This window comes from Rhizopus microsporus (assembly GCF_002708625.1).
Source record: "Rhizopus microsporus ATCC 52813 unplaced genomic scaffold scaffold_28, whole genome shotgun sequence".
In the NCBI taxonomy this organism is placed as follows: domain Eukaryota; kingdom Fungi; phylum Mucoromycota; class Mucoromycetes; order Mucorales; family Rhizopodaceae; genus Rhizopus; species Rhizopus microsporus.
In genome coordinates, this window is record NW_019671943.1 from 222,675 (window position 1) to 240,289 (window position 17,615).

The 17,615-nt window shown below is 36.7% G+C and overlaps 8 protein-coding genes across 8 annotated transcripts; 3 read left to right on the plus strand and 5 right to left on the minus strand.

Annotated features, from left to right (window-relative positions):
- Positions 1-2,091: 2,091 nt before the first annotated feature.
- RHIMIDRAFT_248205 (uncharacterized protein) lies at positions 2,092-3,592 on the plus strand (the record flags this gene model as incomplete). Its single annotated transcript, XM_023610490.1, has 5 exons — positions 2,092-2,672; positions 2,726-2,869; positions 2,917-3,234; positions 3,293-3,399; positions 3,447-3,592. The coding sequence occupies 5 exons, from the start codon at positions 2,092-2,094 to the stop codon at positions 3,590-3,592; spliced, it is 1,296 nt and encodes a 431-aa protein (XP_023461714.1).
- An 829-nt stretch (positions 3,593-4,421) lies between these two features.
- RHIMIDRAFT_82402 (uncharacterized protein) lies at positions 4,422-5,705 on the plus strand. Its single transcript, XM_023615748.1, has 6 exons — positions 4,422-4,694; positions 4,742-4,833; positions 4,900-4,940; positions 5,006-5,248; positions 5,294-5,486; positions 5,541-5,705. The coding sequence occupies exons 1-6, from the start codon at positions 4,568-4,570 to the stop codon at positions 5,664-5,666; spliced, it is 822 nt and encodes a 273-aa protein (XP_023461715.1). The 5' UTR covers positions 4,422-4,567; the 3' UTR covers positions 5,667-5,705.
- RHIMIDRAFT_82405 (ribosomal protein L13) lies at positions 5,523-6,462 on the minus strand (the record flags this gene model as incomplete). Its single annotated transcript, XM_023615749.1, has 3 exons — positions 5,523-6,195; positions 6,249-6,387; positions 6,442-6,462. 3 exons carry the CDS (start codon positions 6,457-6,459, stop codon positions 5,744-5,746), a joined length of 609 nt encoding a protein of 202 aa, XP_023461716.1. The 3' UTR covers positions 5,523-5,743.
- RHIMIDRAFT_270961 (Zinc/iron permease) lies at positions 6,337-7,593 on the minus strand. Its single transcript, XM_023612219.1, has 2 exons — positions 6,442-7,593; positions 6,337-6,387 (listed from the first exon to the last, which is right to left on the minus strand). Exon 1 carries the CDS (start codon positions 7,418-7,420, stop codon positions 6,605-6,607), a length of 816 nt encoding a protein of 271 aa, XP_023461717.1. The 5' UTR covers positions 7,421-7,593; the 3' UTR covers positions 6,337-6,387; positions 6,442-6,604.
- A 285-nt stretch (positions 7,594-7,878) lies between these two features.
- On the minus strand, positions 7,879-9,618 carry RHIMIDRAFT_242170 (uncharacterized protein; the record flags this gene model as incomplete). The annotated part of the gene is made up of 1 exon (XM_023609729.1): positions 7,879-9,618. The coding sequence occupies one exon, from the start codon at positions 9,616-9,618 to the stop codon at positions 7,879-7,881; it is 1,740 nt and encodes a 579-aa protein (XP_023461718.1).
- A 2,238-nt stretch (positions 9,619-11,856) lies between these two features.
- On the minus strand, positions 11,857-12,946 carry RHIMIDRAFT_248210 (uncharacterized protein; the record flags this gene model as incomplete). Its single annotated transcript, XM_023610491.1, has 7 exons — positions 11,857-11,932; positions 11,953-11,998; positions 12,061-12,240; positions 12,271-12,473; positions 12,533-12,612; positions 12,700-12,859; positions 12,918-12,946. The coding sequence occupies 7 exons, from the start codon at positions 12,944-12,946 to the stop codon at positions 11,857-11,859; spliced, it is 774 nt and encodes a 257-aa protein (XP_023461719.1).
- Positions 12,947-14,990: 2,044 nt separating this feature from the next.
- Positions 14,991-16,047, minus strand: RHIMIDRAFT_220289 (Haloacid dehalogenase-like hydrolase domain-containing protein 1A). Its single transcript, XM_023607404.1, has 4 exons — positions 15,948-16,047; positions 15,768-15,896; positions 15,319-15,717; positions 14,991-15,250 (listed from the first exon to the last, which is right to left on the minus strand). The coding sequence occupies exons 1-4, from the start codon at positions 15,978-15,980 to the stop codon at positions 15,119-15,121; spliced, it is 693 nt and encodes a 230-aa protein (XP_023461720.1). The 5' UTR covers positions 15,981-16,047; the 3' UTR covers positions 14,991-15,118.
- A 17-nt stretch (positions 16,048-16,064) lies between these two features.
- On the plus strand, positions 16,065-17,335 carry RHIMIDRAFT_270967 (uncharacterized protein). Its single transcript, XM_023612220.1, has 3 exons — positions 16,065-16,921; positions 16,974-17,143; positions 17,215-17,335. The coding sequence occupies exons 1-2, from the start codon at positions 16,325-16,327 to the stop codon at positions 16,977-16,979; spliced, it is 603 nt and encodes a 200-aa protein (XP_023461721.1). The 5' UTR covers positions 16,065-16,324; the 3' UTR covers positions 16,980-17,143; positions 17,215-17,335.
- Positions 17,336-17,615: the final 280 nt, after the last annotated feature.

The following is a 17,615-nucleotide window of genomic DNA, read 5'->3' on the forward strand; positions in this document are numbered from 1 at the left end:
CCTCGATCGTCGATCATTACGGCCAATAGAACGGAAGTTCTGTCAAGAAAACCTCAGCCATAAGCGCTCTACACATACTTCTGTTCTTCTTTTGCAGTGTCACGCGATCATCTCTCAAGACCTCATCCTCTAGCTTTCTATGACTATATCTGACAGAAGTCGCTGCATGCGTTAGCGTTTGGACTGGCTCCCAGATGTTCATTACAAAAAACCTATCCTCATCACTCTAACCAATCCTTAACAAAAATCCATTCCATTTGCTGTGTCCAGTTACACCATTGATTCATGATGCCCAAAGGCATTTCTGATCTGCTGTCCTTCCTTTTGAACGCACTACCTATGAAAAGTTCCCATTCGTCCCAAGCCACTCTCCCATAAACCCTTCGTTGGTCAGCTATACGTAATATCCTCTATTGTTTTGATTGCCTCCATCACGATAAGCATCCACCTCCTCCGCCATCTCATTTCGGAAAAAGACTCCTAGAATAGCTATCTTCCTCCTCCTCCCACACCAGTATATTATACATTTATGCTCTGACATCATCCTTCCTACAACCTTTTTTACTTTTGATCCAATAAAGATTTTTTTGGATATTAATTTCCCGTTTTGGCTTGCCTCGGATGGAATATATGTTATTATTATTGTGTGCCCAATTGAGGTTTTGGTTTATTATAAATAAATCGAGTTTAAACGTATAGAGTAAGAAATTAGTCAAATATTCTTCAATAGCGCCACTGCGGATATTGTGATTCAGCAGAGAGAATTATTAAAAATATTTCAAAGGAGAACACTTACTAACCAAATGGCAGTTGCTATGTTCAAAAAGATTTTGAGAGAAAAAAAAAGCAAAGAAAAACCGTTCGTATCCCCCAGAAGCGATTAATATGCTAACTGAAAAAGGGAAGGGAGATTACTATGGAAAAGGAAATGTACTAATCACAGTGATAGCAAGGGTCTTGTTTGAGCATAGATTGGTTTCTTTGAAACGAACAAAAATGGAATCCTGATAAGAGTTTGAATTGTTACAACTATTGAATGACACTTCATTACTCCTGTTTTGCATATTTGTATCAAGTTTAATGAGATCTAGTTTTGGCAACAGAAATATTTAGTCTTACTAAAGTAATAATGAAGCCTAGCCTTTTTTTCCCTTTTCTCAGACTGTTGAGAACGTACAAGTGTCCTTTGTCATTAAAAGAGAGCTTTGTTTACTCATTATAATACGGTTCTAATAACTTACACACTCTTGTAATACATGAACAATAAACGGAGCTAAATATTTTGTTTGTTTGTTAATCACAATTTTGGTTTGTTTTAAGCTCGTGATCTTGTCTAGATACAGAAAATAACTGACGTATATATTTGAGACAAACCGTGCTAAAACATCTGGATTTCAAGTGTGTAAGCCTGTAAAAAGAAAAGAAAAGAAATAATTGCTGGGATTCAATTCATTTATGGACCATCAGAGGTTCTTTTTCTTTTCCAAATATTGAAACGATTATTTATCGGCCGAAATTATGCGTTATCATTGGTAGAACCGACAGCTTGGTAAGCAAACTCCGAATAGATTTTTCTTTTTTCCTTGTTACATAGCAACTTATTCTTCCTCATTTTAGAAACAAAATATTCTCTTGGTTGATAGACAATATGACTGAAAAGAATCTACCGAAATAATGAGCGGGAGATTCAAATGATAAAGTGATTGAACAAGACAGCAAGCCGTTAAAGCAGAGAGGTACACAAACAGTAAGACAGTGTAAGCGGAATAAGGAGGAGGAGAAGAAGGGAGAAGAACCTGTCTGATGAGAAAAAAAAAAGATCGTTACCATAGATACAGACTATTGCCACGGATACATGTACCCATCTGATGTGAAAAATCGAAATAGGAAGAAAAGAATCTATTTTCATTCGTGTTCAAATTGATCGATCAACGCACACTTTTAATCCAGCACACAAAAAGTTATTAAAAATATTTTTAAACAAAGTATTTTCTCTTTTTTTTCTATTTTTTTCCTTTTTCTTCTTTTCTTATAGAACATTGTTGTGTTGGACTGGAACCTCAGTTATGCTACTTGAGCCCCTTGTATATTATGAACAACATCAATGAAAATTTAGATCATTATTATATATACAATGAGGAACAACAGCAACAACAACAAGAAGGAGAATCTTATTCTTTAGATTTTGATTCATTCTATCCTAACCCTACTTCACTCGAATCATTTGAACATTCAATTGCTCTTGACAGTACCACGCCAATACCCTTTATTGGTAGACATGATCTATTTGCAAATAGCATGATCTTTAACAATCAGCATCAGGAGCAGAGTTCCGCTACGTCTATATCCAACTTGCCTGGTACGACAACTACAATACCTTACGGCTTCAGTTCCCATGATCTGCTGAATGACCAAGATCCGAATGTGCTCATGTCAACTATAGCCGAGTCTAGTAGCAGTCCATTTTATGCTCAGCAGCCAAGAAAAGAGCAAGATGTGTTTAGCGAGCTTATCAATCTCGCTAAAGCTAGTACCGTACCAGAAAGACCATCCGAACATCCATCACAATATACAGTACCATCAAATCAGCCTTTATCGAGCTTTAGAACCGTCAGACATCCACTTGAAAAATTCTATAGACCTTCCCCGGCCGAAGTAGCCACCAAAGAAAAGTAAGCTAGTTGTATATAAAAAAGAGAAATCACATCTAATCTCTCAACCATAGATTTATTTATGATTTGAAAATTGTCCAACAACCCTCCAGAGCTAGAATGTGCGGGTTTGGCGATAAGGATCGAAGGGCGATTGTACCTGCGCCTATTCTTCAACTGTTTATTACTACCAAAGATGGACACGATGTCAATCCAGAGTAAGAAAAACTTTTAAAGTATCTCTCTGTCTAATATGCATCTATAGAATGTTTGATGTTACCTTCTTGGTCGTTTTGTGCGATTCGTGTCTACAAACAGGTGAACCTGCTGCAGCTGCGAGCAGTACCACCGCGTCCCGATCAACATCCGTGCCAGTGTCTCAAGTGGTTGTCTTTTCGTCTTCAGAAGAAGGGCGACACCCACGAACAAGTCGACTGAAAAACTTAGTTGGTGCCTCTGTTGTTTCTGCCAATAAGCTGTATGATCTTGATGGTAACTTGGGCATTTTTTTCATCTTTCATGATATCAGCTTAAGAACCGAAGGTACATTTCGTCTTAAGTTTTCGCTGATTGATGTTGGGTCGTAAGTGTTGTATATCAACAGAAAATAGAATAGATTATGAATAATATATTTCTCGTAGACCTTATTCATATAATGTCAATACAGAAACCTTATCTCAAGTGCTCCAGACGGTCTATTCAGATCCATTCACGGTCTATACAGCCAAGAAGTTTCCAGGCGTAGTTCGTAAGTCATTTAGCATGTTCCATAAAAAAAAAGTCTAACATTTGTAGAATCAACCCCTTTATCTATATGCTTTGCACGACAAGGGATAAAAATACCCATTCGTAAAGAATCACTTGGATCAAAAAATAAAAGAAAAGATAACAGTGATATAAATCAAATCCAAGGAGCAGAAGAAGACTATAAAGATGTTTAGACTATATTTTTTATACCCACAACTTGCACGCGCGTAGCCCTTAATAAATTCACCTAGATATAAACCTACACATGTTTGTTAATGCTTTTATGAAGTAAGATGATGTTATTGGTAGCACAAATCGTTTTTATGGAAGTTGCGTACCTTTTTTCAGCCCTTTTCTCTCTCTTTTTTTCTTTATTCTCACTCTCTCACACACCCTCCCTTTTTGTATAATCTCCCAAATGGCATCTTCATCACCACGATTCTGGCAAAAGCTAGGCTTGAGTAAACAGAGCAAAACTTCAGGTTGGTTGAATGTTAGATATGAATAAAGCTTATATTTCTTTTAGATAAAAAAGACAGACTTTTATTTACAAGCAGCATGATTGAAGATGAAAAACAGCTGAAACATTCAAGGTACAACAGGATACACAAAGAAAAAAAACGGTTGATATATTAAATGTGTAATGATCAACCTTTTAATAGTACATTACGACATAGAGCAAGCTCTGCCTCCATACGTATCTCATCCCCTCAACTCAAAAGGATGACCATCAGCCAATTTCAGCTAGCAGAACCTGTACCAACAACAAAACCAGGTAATATATATATCTCCTTGAAAACGAGAAAATACATTTACTTATCCTGTCCTCCCTCTTTCTTTCATGCAATAGATCAAGTCACAATAGGTATACAATAAAGTATATATATATTTGGTGTGAAACTAATGAAAAACCTCCATTAGACAATAAGAGGAGCTCAATTCCTGTCGTACAATCAACAAGTCCACCACAGAGAAAGTCACTGGAAAGAACAGGGTCTCGACTGAAACAGAGCAAGAGCAATCAATCCCTTCGATCTGAATCAACAACAACGTCGGCTGGTAGTGCAAGGTCCAAAACATCAAGACTAAGACAGCCTTCACCTGCTCGATTACGACTGAGTAAGAGTGCAAGCAGCGCCTCATTGAATAATAAAAAAAGTTTACCGAAAATGTCCGATCAAGCCAACAACAAATGTTGCTGCGACCATCAAGGTTTGTTGGACACAATCAAGTCCTTGGAGCAGTCACTTGAGAAGGAAAGAGCCTTTTCTCGATCCCTTCAAGGTCAAAAAGAAGGTACACTCTGTAATAAATTTAAGCTTTATATTTATTATCATATGTAGCTATTGCTAAGGATTTAGATTATTTCTGTGTTCTCAGTGACGAAATTACTGAAGAAAGAGATCGGATCAAGGCAAATTATGATAAAGAAAAGGTAAAAAAAATACACTCCTTTTATTACATTTATCATCGGCTGAATTTGCATATAAATATATTCTAGCTTGAAAATGAACGATTAAGAGAAGCACTTGAAGATTTACAGCAAGTTTATTTCATCTTTACTATTTACAATAAAACTCACATAACCATTGCTATTATTGTTATAGACCACAAACAGGACAAGGAAAGACAACTCAATTACGTCAAGAGCTAGAGAATATGAAGCAACAGGCGACAGAGGAACACTATGCGTACTATAGCAACCTTCAATACAAAAATGAAGAGATCAGCAAACTAAAAAACGAGTTAAAGCTCGCTCAACGTCAAATACAGGTCCTACGAAAGACAATGGAGCATATGCTGAAGGTGGATGGACAAGACTTGGATGACTGTGAAACCAAAAGGAAAAGGTACATTCGATTATCTCCTTGTTGTGTTTATATTAACAACAATAGTTTTTATGACACTGCGACAACAATGGATGTTGACCTATTACTGCACAATCATCCTGACCATCGATCATCCACATCAGATTCATCTTTATCCTCAACAAAACCACCCTCACCAATAGCTTACTTTGAAGAAGACAGTGAAGACGAATCAGGAGAAAGCTTTTTAAATGAAGATCGTTATCTTGTCAAGAAAAGAGTAAGACATACATTCGCAAAGCACTTTTTAATATTGACACTTTTATATAAACAGTCTAGTGATCTTCCAAAACGGTTATTGAGATCACAAAGACGCAAGAATGAGTTGGAAGAAATGCTAGGAGAAGTAGATTCTCAATTGAATAAAGTTAAATTGAGACGTCCTTCAACAGGAAATTGAAGCGTCATGTATACCCTTAATATATAAATAAACATTTTATTTCTCGTCTTCCTTTCTTTTCCTCATCAAAAAAAAGTTTAGTAACCAAGGGCAGCAATAGAAGCATTGATATCCTTAACAGCATCAGCCTTGGCATCGGCAGCCTTCTTTTGGATGGCGGCAAGAGCGACCTTGCGTTGATAGTAAGCAGCAGACTTGGCCTTACGCTTTTCTTCGAGCTTGGCAACAACATCTTGGTACTTCCAACCAACTTCGTGGGAGATACGGCCGATGGTGGTGTACTTGCGACCAGGCTTAAGACGGAGGACACGAAGAGCGTCAGGAACGACCATACGCTTGACACGGTCATAGGGAGCAGGGACACCTTCGAAGAGCTTGATACGGTCCAAGGCAGCGGCACCACGGGAAGTCTTGTGGGGGATCATACCACGAATAGCCTTATAGAGGATACGAGAGGGCGCACGGAAGTGAAAGGGACCACGACGAGGGTTGACAACACAGCGCTTATTGAGATAAGCGTGGTACTTTACTATATGGAACTATAAGCTATTTTTTTTTCTTTGTTATATAGATAGTACATACACTTGTTACGGAAAAATTCACCAGAGACGTTTAATTCTTCACAACGGACAACAACGACCTTTTGACCATTGAGGGCTTGCTTGGCAATGATGGAAGCAAGACGACCGAGAAGATGACCCTTACCATCGATGACAACAACCTGAACAATGTTAATGCTGATGCTTTAAAATACTGATTACTGTTGTTTAATCACCTTTTCGAAAGTAGACATTTTATATAAAAAGAGAGAGAGGGCTTTCACTTGCAAACCGTTGGACTCTTTTTCCCTTTAGTCCCCAGCTGGGGCTCAACTAAGCCACTTTATAGGAGGGCCAAGCCACTTGTATATTTATTGAAATTAGTATGTGCAGTAGATTTTAATGTGAGTGGTTCAAGTTGAGAATGAAGGGTATCACCATGCCCAAAAGTATGCAGCTGACTCGCTTTTGCTTTTGCTGTTCGTCATCACTCTCTTGTATCGCATGCATGGCGACATACAAAAATGTGCCACCAGAGAAGAGCAAGAGGAGACCAGTCCAATAGTTTAAGTTGTGAAGAGTATAAACAAATTGTAAGGAGAAGTAAGTGACGATTGCCCCTAAAGGCGCTGATAAAGAAAACATGAGGAGATGTTTCCTCACTCGTGCTCGCGAAAGACCTTGATTGAGAAGGACGGTAGTCAAGGCAAATGCGGAAGGAGCCTTGTGAAGCATGATGGCAAAGAATACGACCATTGACAATTGAGGATCTGATACAGATGCACCCAAGGCGATACCATCTGCTGCAGCGTGAACAATCAGACCGACAGTTGGCGTAGCGTTCAGAGACTTTACTAAATGCTGACTTTCTTGGTCATTAGACAGATTGAGTATTGTGTCAAGTTCAGTTGAGTCTAGTTTGTTAACATCAGTTGCTGTTGTTGTTGTATTGTGAATATGCATCGAACTGAACTGATCAATAAGGAACATGACAGCAAAACCAGTCAGTAAACACAGCCCCACAACAGTGTGTGTCGCAATCGAGTCTGATTCTGAATCATCTTTGTATATTGTTTCAACTCCTTCAGGTATGATGACGGCGAGACTAGTGGAAATAAGCAATCCGGCACTGATGGCTGTAAGATGACATAGGCTCGACTGAGATAGTTTGGTTGTCAACGGTATGCAGCCAGCAACAAAACTTGATACAAGCATAGCTATACATAGCAATAGTAACCATATGAACGGATCTATCATAACACAAAATAAGGGGAAAACAAAAAAAAGGTGTAAAAGAGTGAAGGAGGACAAGTTGAAATTCCGAACGACAGTCGAGAGGGACTTTTTTTGGCAGTTTTGGGTGGTTTGCCGGGTTTAATGGTATGAAGAGTACTTTGATAACGCTTGGGATACAATAGCATTATATATATATATATTACAAGTGATTGATTATTATATAAGTGCATATACAGTCTAACATTCTCTGTATATGAGTTTCTTCTTGTTTAACGAAAAGACCAAAAGCTCGTACAACAAGGGGAAAGAAACACAAAATTCCTATAGGTCTGTGTGTATGGCAATAATAAAAAAGGCCACAAATGTTCTGATTGATTTATTATTATTAAAGTATATTTCTATAGTGATGATCTATTTTACATGGGAGAGTAAATAAGTTAATTGTCTATTTCAATTAATTTTGGGTAAACACTGTTGAATACATTCCAGCACACTTCTACTCGAGCTGTCTCAAAGAGAGCGAGAGTAATGGCAGTTGAGGTATCTTTTGTATGGCTCATACTACTGCTATGCCTGCTGGTTGGGCTTGTATACATATTACCGAGCGGAAACATATGTGTATCATAGACACGGTCATTTACTCTGATCGTATTCCTCCGGCAGGCCATCAGACTGGGATTCTTTCTGTAGAGCTTATCGAACGCTTCGTCCAAAGTGTTACGAGCCTTGTACGAAATGTTTACTTGGAAAGGAGCATTCACTCGAATGAATTGTTCATAAAAGTCGATAAAATCAGGTAACAGCTTGTCCGGAATATGCCTATGCAATATACCTCCATAGTCATTCTCAGCCAACGATGATTTGTCAAATCTATACGACACAGACGGAATGCACCATTCAGTTTTGAGTCTATCTACGAGATTCAAGTATTTTTCGTAAAACAGTAGGTTTTCAGAACTAAAGTCTCGAATAGCAAGGTCTTGTAGCTGATGCATTAGGTCCGGATCGGCCAGAGCACGTTCAAGGCTTTCCATAGTGAGTTCGAGGGGTATGGACATTGAAGAAGTCGGTCTAGGAGCCAATCGGCTAATATCAAAGTTTTCTGTTGAACTGTTTGCGTATGCTCGCCGCCGTTTGATAAAAAAGATATGTCTTATACATGGTATGCGAATAGGCATGTACTGCAGTAAAGGCACAACGACGGAGACAACATGACCTACAGCAGTAAAGAATACGACCCAATTGGCAGGTGCAAACACACGGGACATGTATTTGGTAGGATCTGCTTGCACGGGGGTTATCTTGAAAAAGAAGACAGCATAGAGTAAAAAGAGTGGAAATCCAAAAAAGGTAATAATCCAGAGTTCTGTTCGGATGCCGTGTGCATCTGGATTATCCTTGAGACAGTAAATGATAAGGGGAGAAAGGAAAGCAATAAAGAACCCAAACATGCCCAAGAGGACGGATGCACCCCATGTCGTGTTGCAGGAATGCAAAGTTTGAACTGCGTGTAGATTGGATGGAATGGTAATGATGAGAATGATGACAAGTGAGAGTGCATAGACCAGAAATGGTATCCGTAATACTTTTGTCAGGTCCTTTTGACTATGTGTCACATACCATCGATAGTTCTTGTCTTTTAAACATGTCAGCTTCTCCTCTTCCGACATACGTGAATACTTGACTTTAAATTGGTTCAATCGAAAAAGGTATCGTAACCTGTATGCTCTTGTGCAAAACGCAAATACCCACGTGTAAAATCCGACGACGGAGCCATAGAGGATGAGGTAACAAGCAACCATTGAATTTAATGCTTGAGCTAACAATACACAACTGCTAAAAATCAAATGCCCAAATGCCCCCATTGTAGCACAGGCAATCGATTTCTTTTGCAGAGAATATTTTTTGAATGCCAGTCTAAGACGACTTTTCGAATTCAATTCGACAGATGATGATCTACTGTCCTTTGAAGGACTTGCTGCGCAGTATAAAAGTAAGAGGGTCGTCATAATAATGAAAAATGCGTTAAGAACAGACACAGCAAGATATACTCGGCCAGAGATGTATTTTCGTCTTGTAATCATACAATCTTCAAATGTCTCATTATGTGAAAGAAACTGGTTTTGTAATGTCTCTGGATCATTGCAATCAGGAAGCGGAGTGAATCCATAAAGCATAATTCTATTTACTATGTTTATCTACCAAGTGTGTATCAATTTAAAAAGGGTATATAAAAAACATGTTTTTATCCCACATTGATGCTTCTTTCCCAAAAATGAAACAGTTCATCTTTGATTGGTCTAGAAGTCACTTTCTGGCTGGCATTTCAAGGACAAACACTGTTTCTTGTTTTCTTTTTCTTTTTCTTTCTTAAACGGTTGCTATGACTACTTGAATCTGTTGCTCTTATCAACAGTTGTCAAAATGAGAGAATTTGAGCCTCTATATACAGCTATATTACGATTAACGTTAATGGACAACGATTTTGCGTGTGATCTTCATCATAAAAATGTGTTACACTAGGATCAAACAGGTACGTTCTTCTTTTGGATACACTGTCAAAGTGGTGATCTTAGATATAAACTATTGTGTTCTCATATTCTGACTCATCTAGATCAAGACTAAGTCGCTTGAATAAAAAGGAGACGAGTTAATCCTGCTTGGAGGGATGACGCGTACACTGTTAAAGTTGCCTATTGAGAATTTTCTTTTGTAAGTGTAATCAAATGTATATTCTAAATCAATTTAGCCACATTTTCAGAAAAAATACGTGGTAACGTTGTACTACATTCTCTTGGTAGAGTGTCGGTACTTTAGCAAATCCATTGCCCATAAAAGTTCACATTGCTTCTCAAATGCAGAGAACACAGCGAACGAACTGGTCATTATGAGTTAAAGGATCCTTTTCTAGCGTTTAGAAAATTAGAACTTACGCATGCTGCACCGTTTGATAGCTTAAGTAACTGAGATAAGTGCAATAGAGGGGATGTATTCAAGGTTAAGATGATCCTTTTTTGGTATATTTTTATCATCTGTAATCTGAATACATACTACATGTTAGACGAAGAGAATACATTATTTTAACCTAAAAGGAGACGATCAAAAAAAAAAAAAAAAAAAAAAAAAAAAAAAAAAAAAAAAAACACTAGGCGTCAAAAGCATTATTAAGACATCACTACAGAGATTTTAATATAAGGTAATACTAGGGGCACTGCAAAATCCAAAAAGGAAATGTTCCCCTTAAATATTATAATAAAATACTCGATTACTGGGCAGCTAATGTCAACAGATTGAGGGCAAAGTTAGAGTATATAAAAGCTTTGTTTTATGACACAAGATATAGTGCTATGAGCGAGTGGTACGATTCTATTGATTTGGCAGCGATCATAATAAGTCATTCTACATACAAGGTCAGTTGTAAGATGTTTGTGTTGAATATGGTTGTTACTGTAAGTACGTCTAGCAGAAAAAATTAAGACCAGCTTAACATCATTCTTGTAGTAAAATGCTGAATGATACGAGAGAGAAGCAAAAGAAAGCTACAATAGGCTTTGATTCAACTTTTCTATGTAGTGTATGGCCTGACGCCAAACAATGACAAAAACCCTTACAAAATATAACCACTTTTGTAATTTCCTAATCCATTGAATTTGTTGTCCCATATCTTGAAAGAAGCTTTGAGAAAAGGTCTATAAAAATATCTATTCAAACTTGTCAGGTAAAAGAGAGACCATATATAAATGTTATACGGTCTTACTTTTTAAAAGCAAAATAGTCAACATGTTATGAGCAAAGTATGAATATATTCAATGCATTACTATAAGCTATGATTGTTGATATAAAACCCGTAAAGAGTGGTAAGGCATAAAGAAAGCTATTGTTAAAAGCATACTATATAAATTATATGCCACTTTGTGTTGTAGCATTCAAGTATAAATCGAATTGTATAATGCATTTCACTTGAACATCCTTCAGTTTTCCTTTCAAAAGTACATTTGCAGTTTGGGGTATTACCTTTTTTGGATTTTGCAGTGCCCGTAGTACTATCCTTCTTTTATTGATAAAGAATAGTTTTTATTTATACTTTTCAAGTTTTCTGTGAGATTATAGTTGACGTGAGTTTAATGGTCGCTCTGAGGCAAAGTAGCTTAATTAAGGGCATCCTAGTTTTACTGTGACATTTGAATCAAGAGATGATGCTATGCACTAGTCTCTATTATTGTAAGGCTGATATCTTTAGTTCCAATAAGCGTAAATCATGTTCTGATACGGCACTTGCGTAGCAATTTCCTGATGACAAATGTGCCATATTCTAGAATGGTGAGAAAGAGGATGACTGCTAAAGATATTGGAATCGTCGGGAATGCTGCAGTGAATATGGAATACTAGAAATCAATAGAAGCTTTTGGTAACCTTCATAATAAATTTACGGGACTAGTCTTCCGGAAGATGGAAATCAGCTCTGAGCGTGTGTTGGCATACCAACCGAACCTATACATATTGAAACGTACATTTTTTTTGAAGGCATATGCATACGCCAAATTCTCAGTTTGGTAGCTAAAGAGAAGATGTAAGCAGTGTTAGTCTATTTATTACATTATAACAAATAGCATGCTTACGCGTGGCCAGCACAAAGAAAACACCAATTTGTTTGAAGATATCAAAACTGCCATATTGGTACTTTCTACCAATCACATGCAACATGACTACGAGACCATAACCAGGCTTTATGTAGCCTTGCGTCTCCTTTGGCGCGTTATACTTCTGGAAGGGGCCTGTTGTCTCGAGGATTGCTATCTCTAAGTTGTGATTCTTATTTCACAAGGTACCATCTGCATTATAGAACTGACTAATATCGTTGTTCATCAGCTTCAGTTCTTGAGATATTGCTTCTAAACAAATCCCTCTAGCTGTGAACTTTACGCCTTCACTTGATTTGGAAATAGCTTCCAGAATTTGCCACAAAATCAGATGATTATAGCAAATCTCTAGACTACAAACATCGCTGTCATCAACAAAAATCCCATGGATTCTATAGATTGAAAGAGTTAGATAACTGCCTTGGCACTTGCTTGATGATTTAACACTTACAAGGAATGTAGAACATTAGTGAAAAATCTCTTGACGAGATCTGCTGAGTACAGGCGTGATGCCGTACTTGCTAGAGCATGCTAAAAATCAGGATTATCGGAAACAAGCTAAAAGTGTGATGCTTATGTTCAGCACAGGATGTTGTATAGTTGAAAGTCTTTACTTACCAGATCAAGAATATGGTTGTAAAGCTCAGGGCCCTCTGTCAACAAGGCAGCTGGTTGTGTATTTTTGATTATCTTCTGTACTAAATTTTTAGGATAATATTTTCGAGTAGTATCAGAACCTATATTATTTCCAATTTGAATGATAATCAGTTTTTCCAGACTGTAGATTTAAGGTAAATATAATACCCTTTGAATACATCCCAAGTTGCTTTTCATACCTGTATTCGTGAATATCTTCATCCTTCATCTTCATCAGAACTTTTGCCCAGAGCTCTCATAGATTTAATTTTACTTCTTCGACGACGACAATACTTTCTTCACTCTGGTGTCAAAAATAAGACCCGATTAGATACGTATGCGAATATTTCTAATTGTCTTATACATACACTTTCTCCAGGGCTCTTATGACTAATTTTTCTTTTTTTACTTGGTCCAATTGAGATCGAACCACTTCTTTCTATCACATAGGTATTTCCATAATCATAATTGCTGATAATAGCCTTGTACTTGCCTTTCTCCTATTTATGGCAACGTTGGCCCCTTTTGCTATTCTCTTTCCAAGAAGAATAGCTAGCTGTATCTTTTGCTTGGATCACTCTATTAAGCTTTCTGCGTAATTCTTGATATCGATGTCATTTGTAGTAGCAACGATGAGATGAAGTACCTCCCTATATTACCTGTAGAGCTTATTATCCTTGATTGAGTCGCGGCTTTTGCTTCGACGATATTCTTTATATTTTTCAAGAGTCCAGTAAGACAGATTGTTTTCGCTAAAAAAGTTCAACTCCTTGCGATCTGCTACTGTTACTTTACTATTCAAGCTAAGCATGCTTAATAAAAGCTAAACTGAAAGAAGAAAAGCTGCTAAAAACTTTTTCTTTTAATTCACTTTTATGAATAAAGAAACCATTGACGCTACTATAGTACATTCAATGACAACATCTCAAAATGGAAAATGTTCCTGCTCTGAGAGAAATCATTGAGAAAGACGACTATATATGCAAGGTCTATATAAAGGGCTCGTATTTGGCTGTACCTATTCAAAGGAATCCCCAGAGACTTTTTGGCCTTTTTGCATCAGAGAATAGTTTACTAATAAAGACCTCTCGTATTTGGTTTGAATATGGCTCCGAAGATTTTTTCTATGAGATATGCTCTTTGCTTTGTATTCTATTTAGACGACATTTGCATCCTAGCCATAACAAGAGGAAACAAACAATGAACAATTCATAGAGAATGAAACAGCGTCTAGAGTAATTGAAGTTTCTTACCAGCAAAGAAAAAGAATACTCGAGCACCAAACAAGGTTCAATCTTTTCTGGGTTTTCAGCTTGACACTCGGAACATGACGATCCAAGTACCAAAGATAAAATTATAAAAACTAGATGCAAGGATTCTCTAGTTGCTGAATATTACAAGAGGAAAAATGATTTTCGAAAGGCAGCCTGCATGCTCTCAAAGGGCCAGTTGTTCTAAGGCTACTAACAATCATAAAAAGCGTATGAAGAAGCTATTGTTATATGCAAATATGATTCTAAGGGGGCATCATAATAAACGACCATAAACTATCAATACCGATAGGAAGATTACTGGAATGAGTAAGCGTTGATCTAGTACGCAAGGAATGTGCAAGATGCTAATACTTGCCTTTGCAATTATTAGTGGGCGCATTTTTGTAGTAAATAGATATCTTTGATATTCTTACGGCTAATTCTAGAAGCCACCACCTGATTCACTTACTTAATATAAAATAGTAAGTTCGTAGTTTTTTGAAAACAGTTTTATATCACTTTATTTCGCAAAGAAGGGAAAGTAACTTTATTAAAATAAAAACATCCATCTAAAAGTCATCGTCGTAAGGAATCAGGGATGAGCTATGCATTTGAATTCGCTTCGACTATCTGATATAGGTTTGAGGAAGCTTTATGTCGGCATTTAGTTTGAAAAAGCTACGTAGATCAGTAATCTCACTACTTTCTTCTAAGTCTCTTGTCTTGATTTTCATGTTTTCAACATGAGACAACCTCAAGCTATCCATGGCTTGGTTTGTCTCAAGCACTAAAGTCTAATAAGAGATAAACAAGTCAAACATGGCGGCATATTGAGAAACAATTTAACTGAGACTTGCTCTTAGCAGTCAGAAGAGATCGACTAATTGTCGGATGCTCTCTTCAGAAGGTGTTTCGAACGTTATAAGCCTTGGTTTACACTTGATGGGAGCAACAAAGTATGGCTTGCGCAAACCTCTTACTTTAAATTGTATTAAAACCACACATAAGATACTTTTTCAAAAGAAGCTGTAGTTGTATATTCTACTGCAGCTTACAAGAAATCAAAGAAGAAAGAGAGAGAAGTTTCAAGCTATATAATGTAACCGTGTATTACTGTTCTTTTAATCAGCATAAACTTTAGGTGCGGTTTATATTTTGACTTCAAAGGCAGGTAAAAAGAATAGTTCAGGTATAAAATCTTCCATAGAGTCTAGTACAATTGTAGCACCGTGCTCATCGCCTGCCAATTTTCTTATATTCTCATCTGGAATCCAAACCACCTGCAAATTATATATCGGGTTAACCTTCTCTCTCTCTCTCTCTTTCTCTCTCTCTATAGCACGCTTACATTCATTTTGGCATTTATAGCAGCTTGAACACCATTAACGGCGTCTTCAAATACTAGACAGTTCTCTGCAGGAGGATTACCTAGACGCCTCTGTGCAGCCAAGAACAAATCAGGAGCTGGTTTACCATTCTTAATTTCAGCATCATCACCGCATATAATGGCATCAAACATCTCAAAAAGCTCCTTGTTCAAAGATGTTTTTAACTCGAACTTTGAACGAGTAGAGGATGTAGCAACAGCTATAGGAATCTTATGCGCGTGAAGATGTCTAATCAGCCTTTCTACGCCTGGCAAAACTTTGGCATGAGGGAAAAGATCCTCTTGGATTATAGAAGTAATCTTTAGATACTCTTGTGTGGTCATTGGCAGATTATAGGTTTTCACAACCATGGCTGCTGACTTGATATAAAGCATAAGGTTAAAGAAAGTATTCTTCTTATGTTACTTACTTCATCACCAGTCTTTCCCATTAATTTGCTCTTGACGTCCCATGTAAACTTGACTCCATTAGCATATTTGTCCAAAATTTGTTGAGTCACTTCTGTGTATACACGCTCTGTATCAAGCAACAACCCATCCTGATTCATATTAAAATTTTACTAATTGCTACTTGTGTGTGCAGAATTTACCATGTCAAAAATACAGTGGGTGATTCGAGTCATCTTTTACAACAGCGAGATCAATAATCTAAAGCAAAAACTTGGTACAGTCAAACCTATGGAAATTGACGTTTTCACAAAAATAATTGTCACTTTCATAAAAATGATTGGCGGAAATTGAGAAATAAATATCACAAGCTCGATTCTTTTTGTCATTTTGGCTAAGAATATTTGTCCATGCCAAGTAATTAAATTAGGCGGCTAACTTACAATATTGTTCCTTTTCTTAACTGAATTTTGTTATTTTTTTTCTTCTACTAAAAACATTTTCTAACAATGAGTACATTTTTGATGAAGATGGACAAGACAACATTTATAATGAGCAAGGAGAAATCGTTCACGATCCGATGGAGGATGTTCTTACACAAATTGATAATCCGAATGTAATTCTTGAAACAATTACTAGCCAGAAAACCTATTTAAGTATTATACGCCCGGAGAAAACTGTTGAAGAGTCTTCTCCTAAAAAGCAACCGAAGACTGAACTACCAGATTTGGATAGATCATACAAAAACTATAGCGACTTTACCAGAGAGACGTTTATAGATCGTATGATTGAAAAGTCTGAAGAACGTGGATTGGTGGTTAAGGTTGCAAAAGACCTAAATATCAATTATCGCGCTGCGTTAAGAGGGTGGAATAGTTATAAAGAAACAGAGGAGATCCCATATAAGAAATTCAAAGAAAACAATGACCCTAAAAGCTCGTTCACTATTAAACATAACGAGTATCTACAGGGTTTATTAGATAATGATCCTCAACTATTTTCGGATGATATTATGAAAAGCTTGACTGAACAATTTGAAGGCTTCACTATCTCAAAGTCGCAACTAAATAATCATTTACGTAATACAATGCTCACCATCATCAAGAAATCATTGTTTGAAAACCGGATTAAAGCATGGCAGAGGCAATGTAGCTCAAAGAAATATTTTCTTGAAAGAGTAAAAAATATATATATATATATAAATTGCGTCTTTAATCGAAGTTTAACAGAATTGATAATCGGCTTCTATAGGTTGAATTTATTTAAACAAATCATCGTAAAGCTGATTTTGTATGTATATCGCATCTTCTTCTTCCTCACTTTTAGTATTTATAATATTGTCACCATGTCGAAACGAAAGGAAGAAAACAATAGCGAAAAAGAAAATGACGATGATTTGGTGAGATTCCTTTAATAGATTGGTTATTTTAGATCTTATGCTTTTACTAATTAATGGTTACAATTATATAGAATACCATTGAATCGAAGATTGCTGCTTCAAATAAGAGACGAAAAAAGACCGAAGAGCTATTTATAGCTTATGATATGGAGTCAATAATAGAACAAAAGACAGTAAAAAAAAAAAAAAAAAGAAAAGCAGTTGCTGAAGCAAAGATTAGCTTCTGAAACTTCCCAAAACGCGCCAAAGGTATGCAACTCAATCTCTTTTTGTTTTAAGCAACTTGACTCAATCTATATCTATTTACATTTATAGAATGTTGAAATCAACGGTATTGTCGTATTTATCCTATAAATACTTAATCTTGTCGTATGAGATTATTATAAATCTATATTCTAAGAATGAATAATACAAAGAGGCTGACATCAATACACGCTATTAACATACAACGCGACATGCCCAACTATTATTG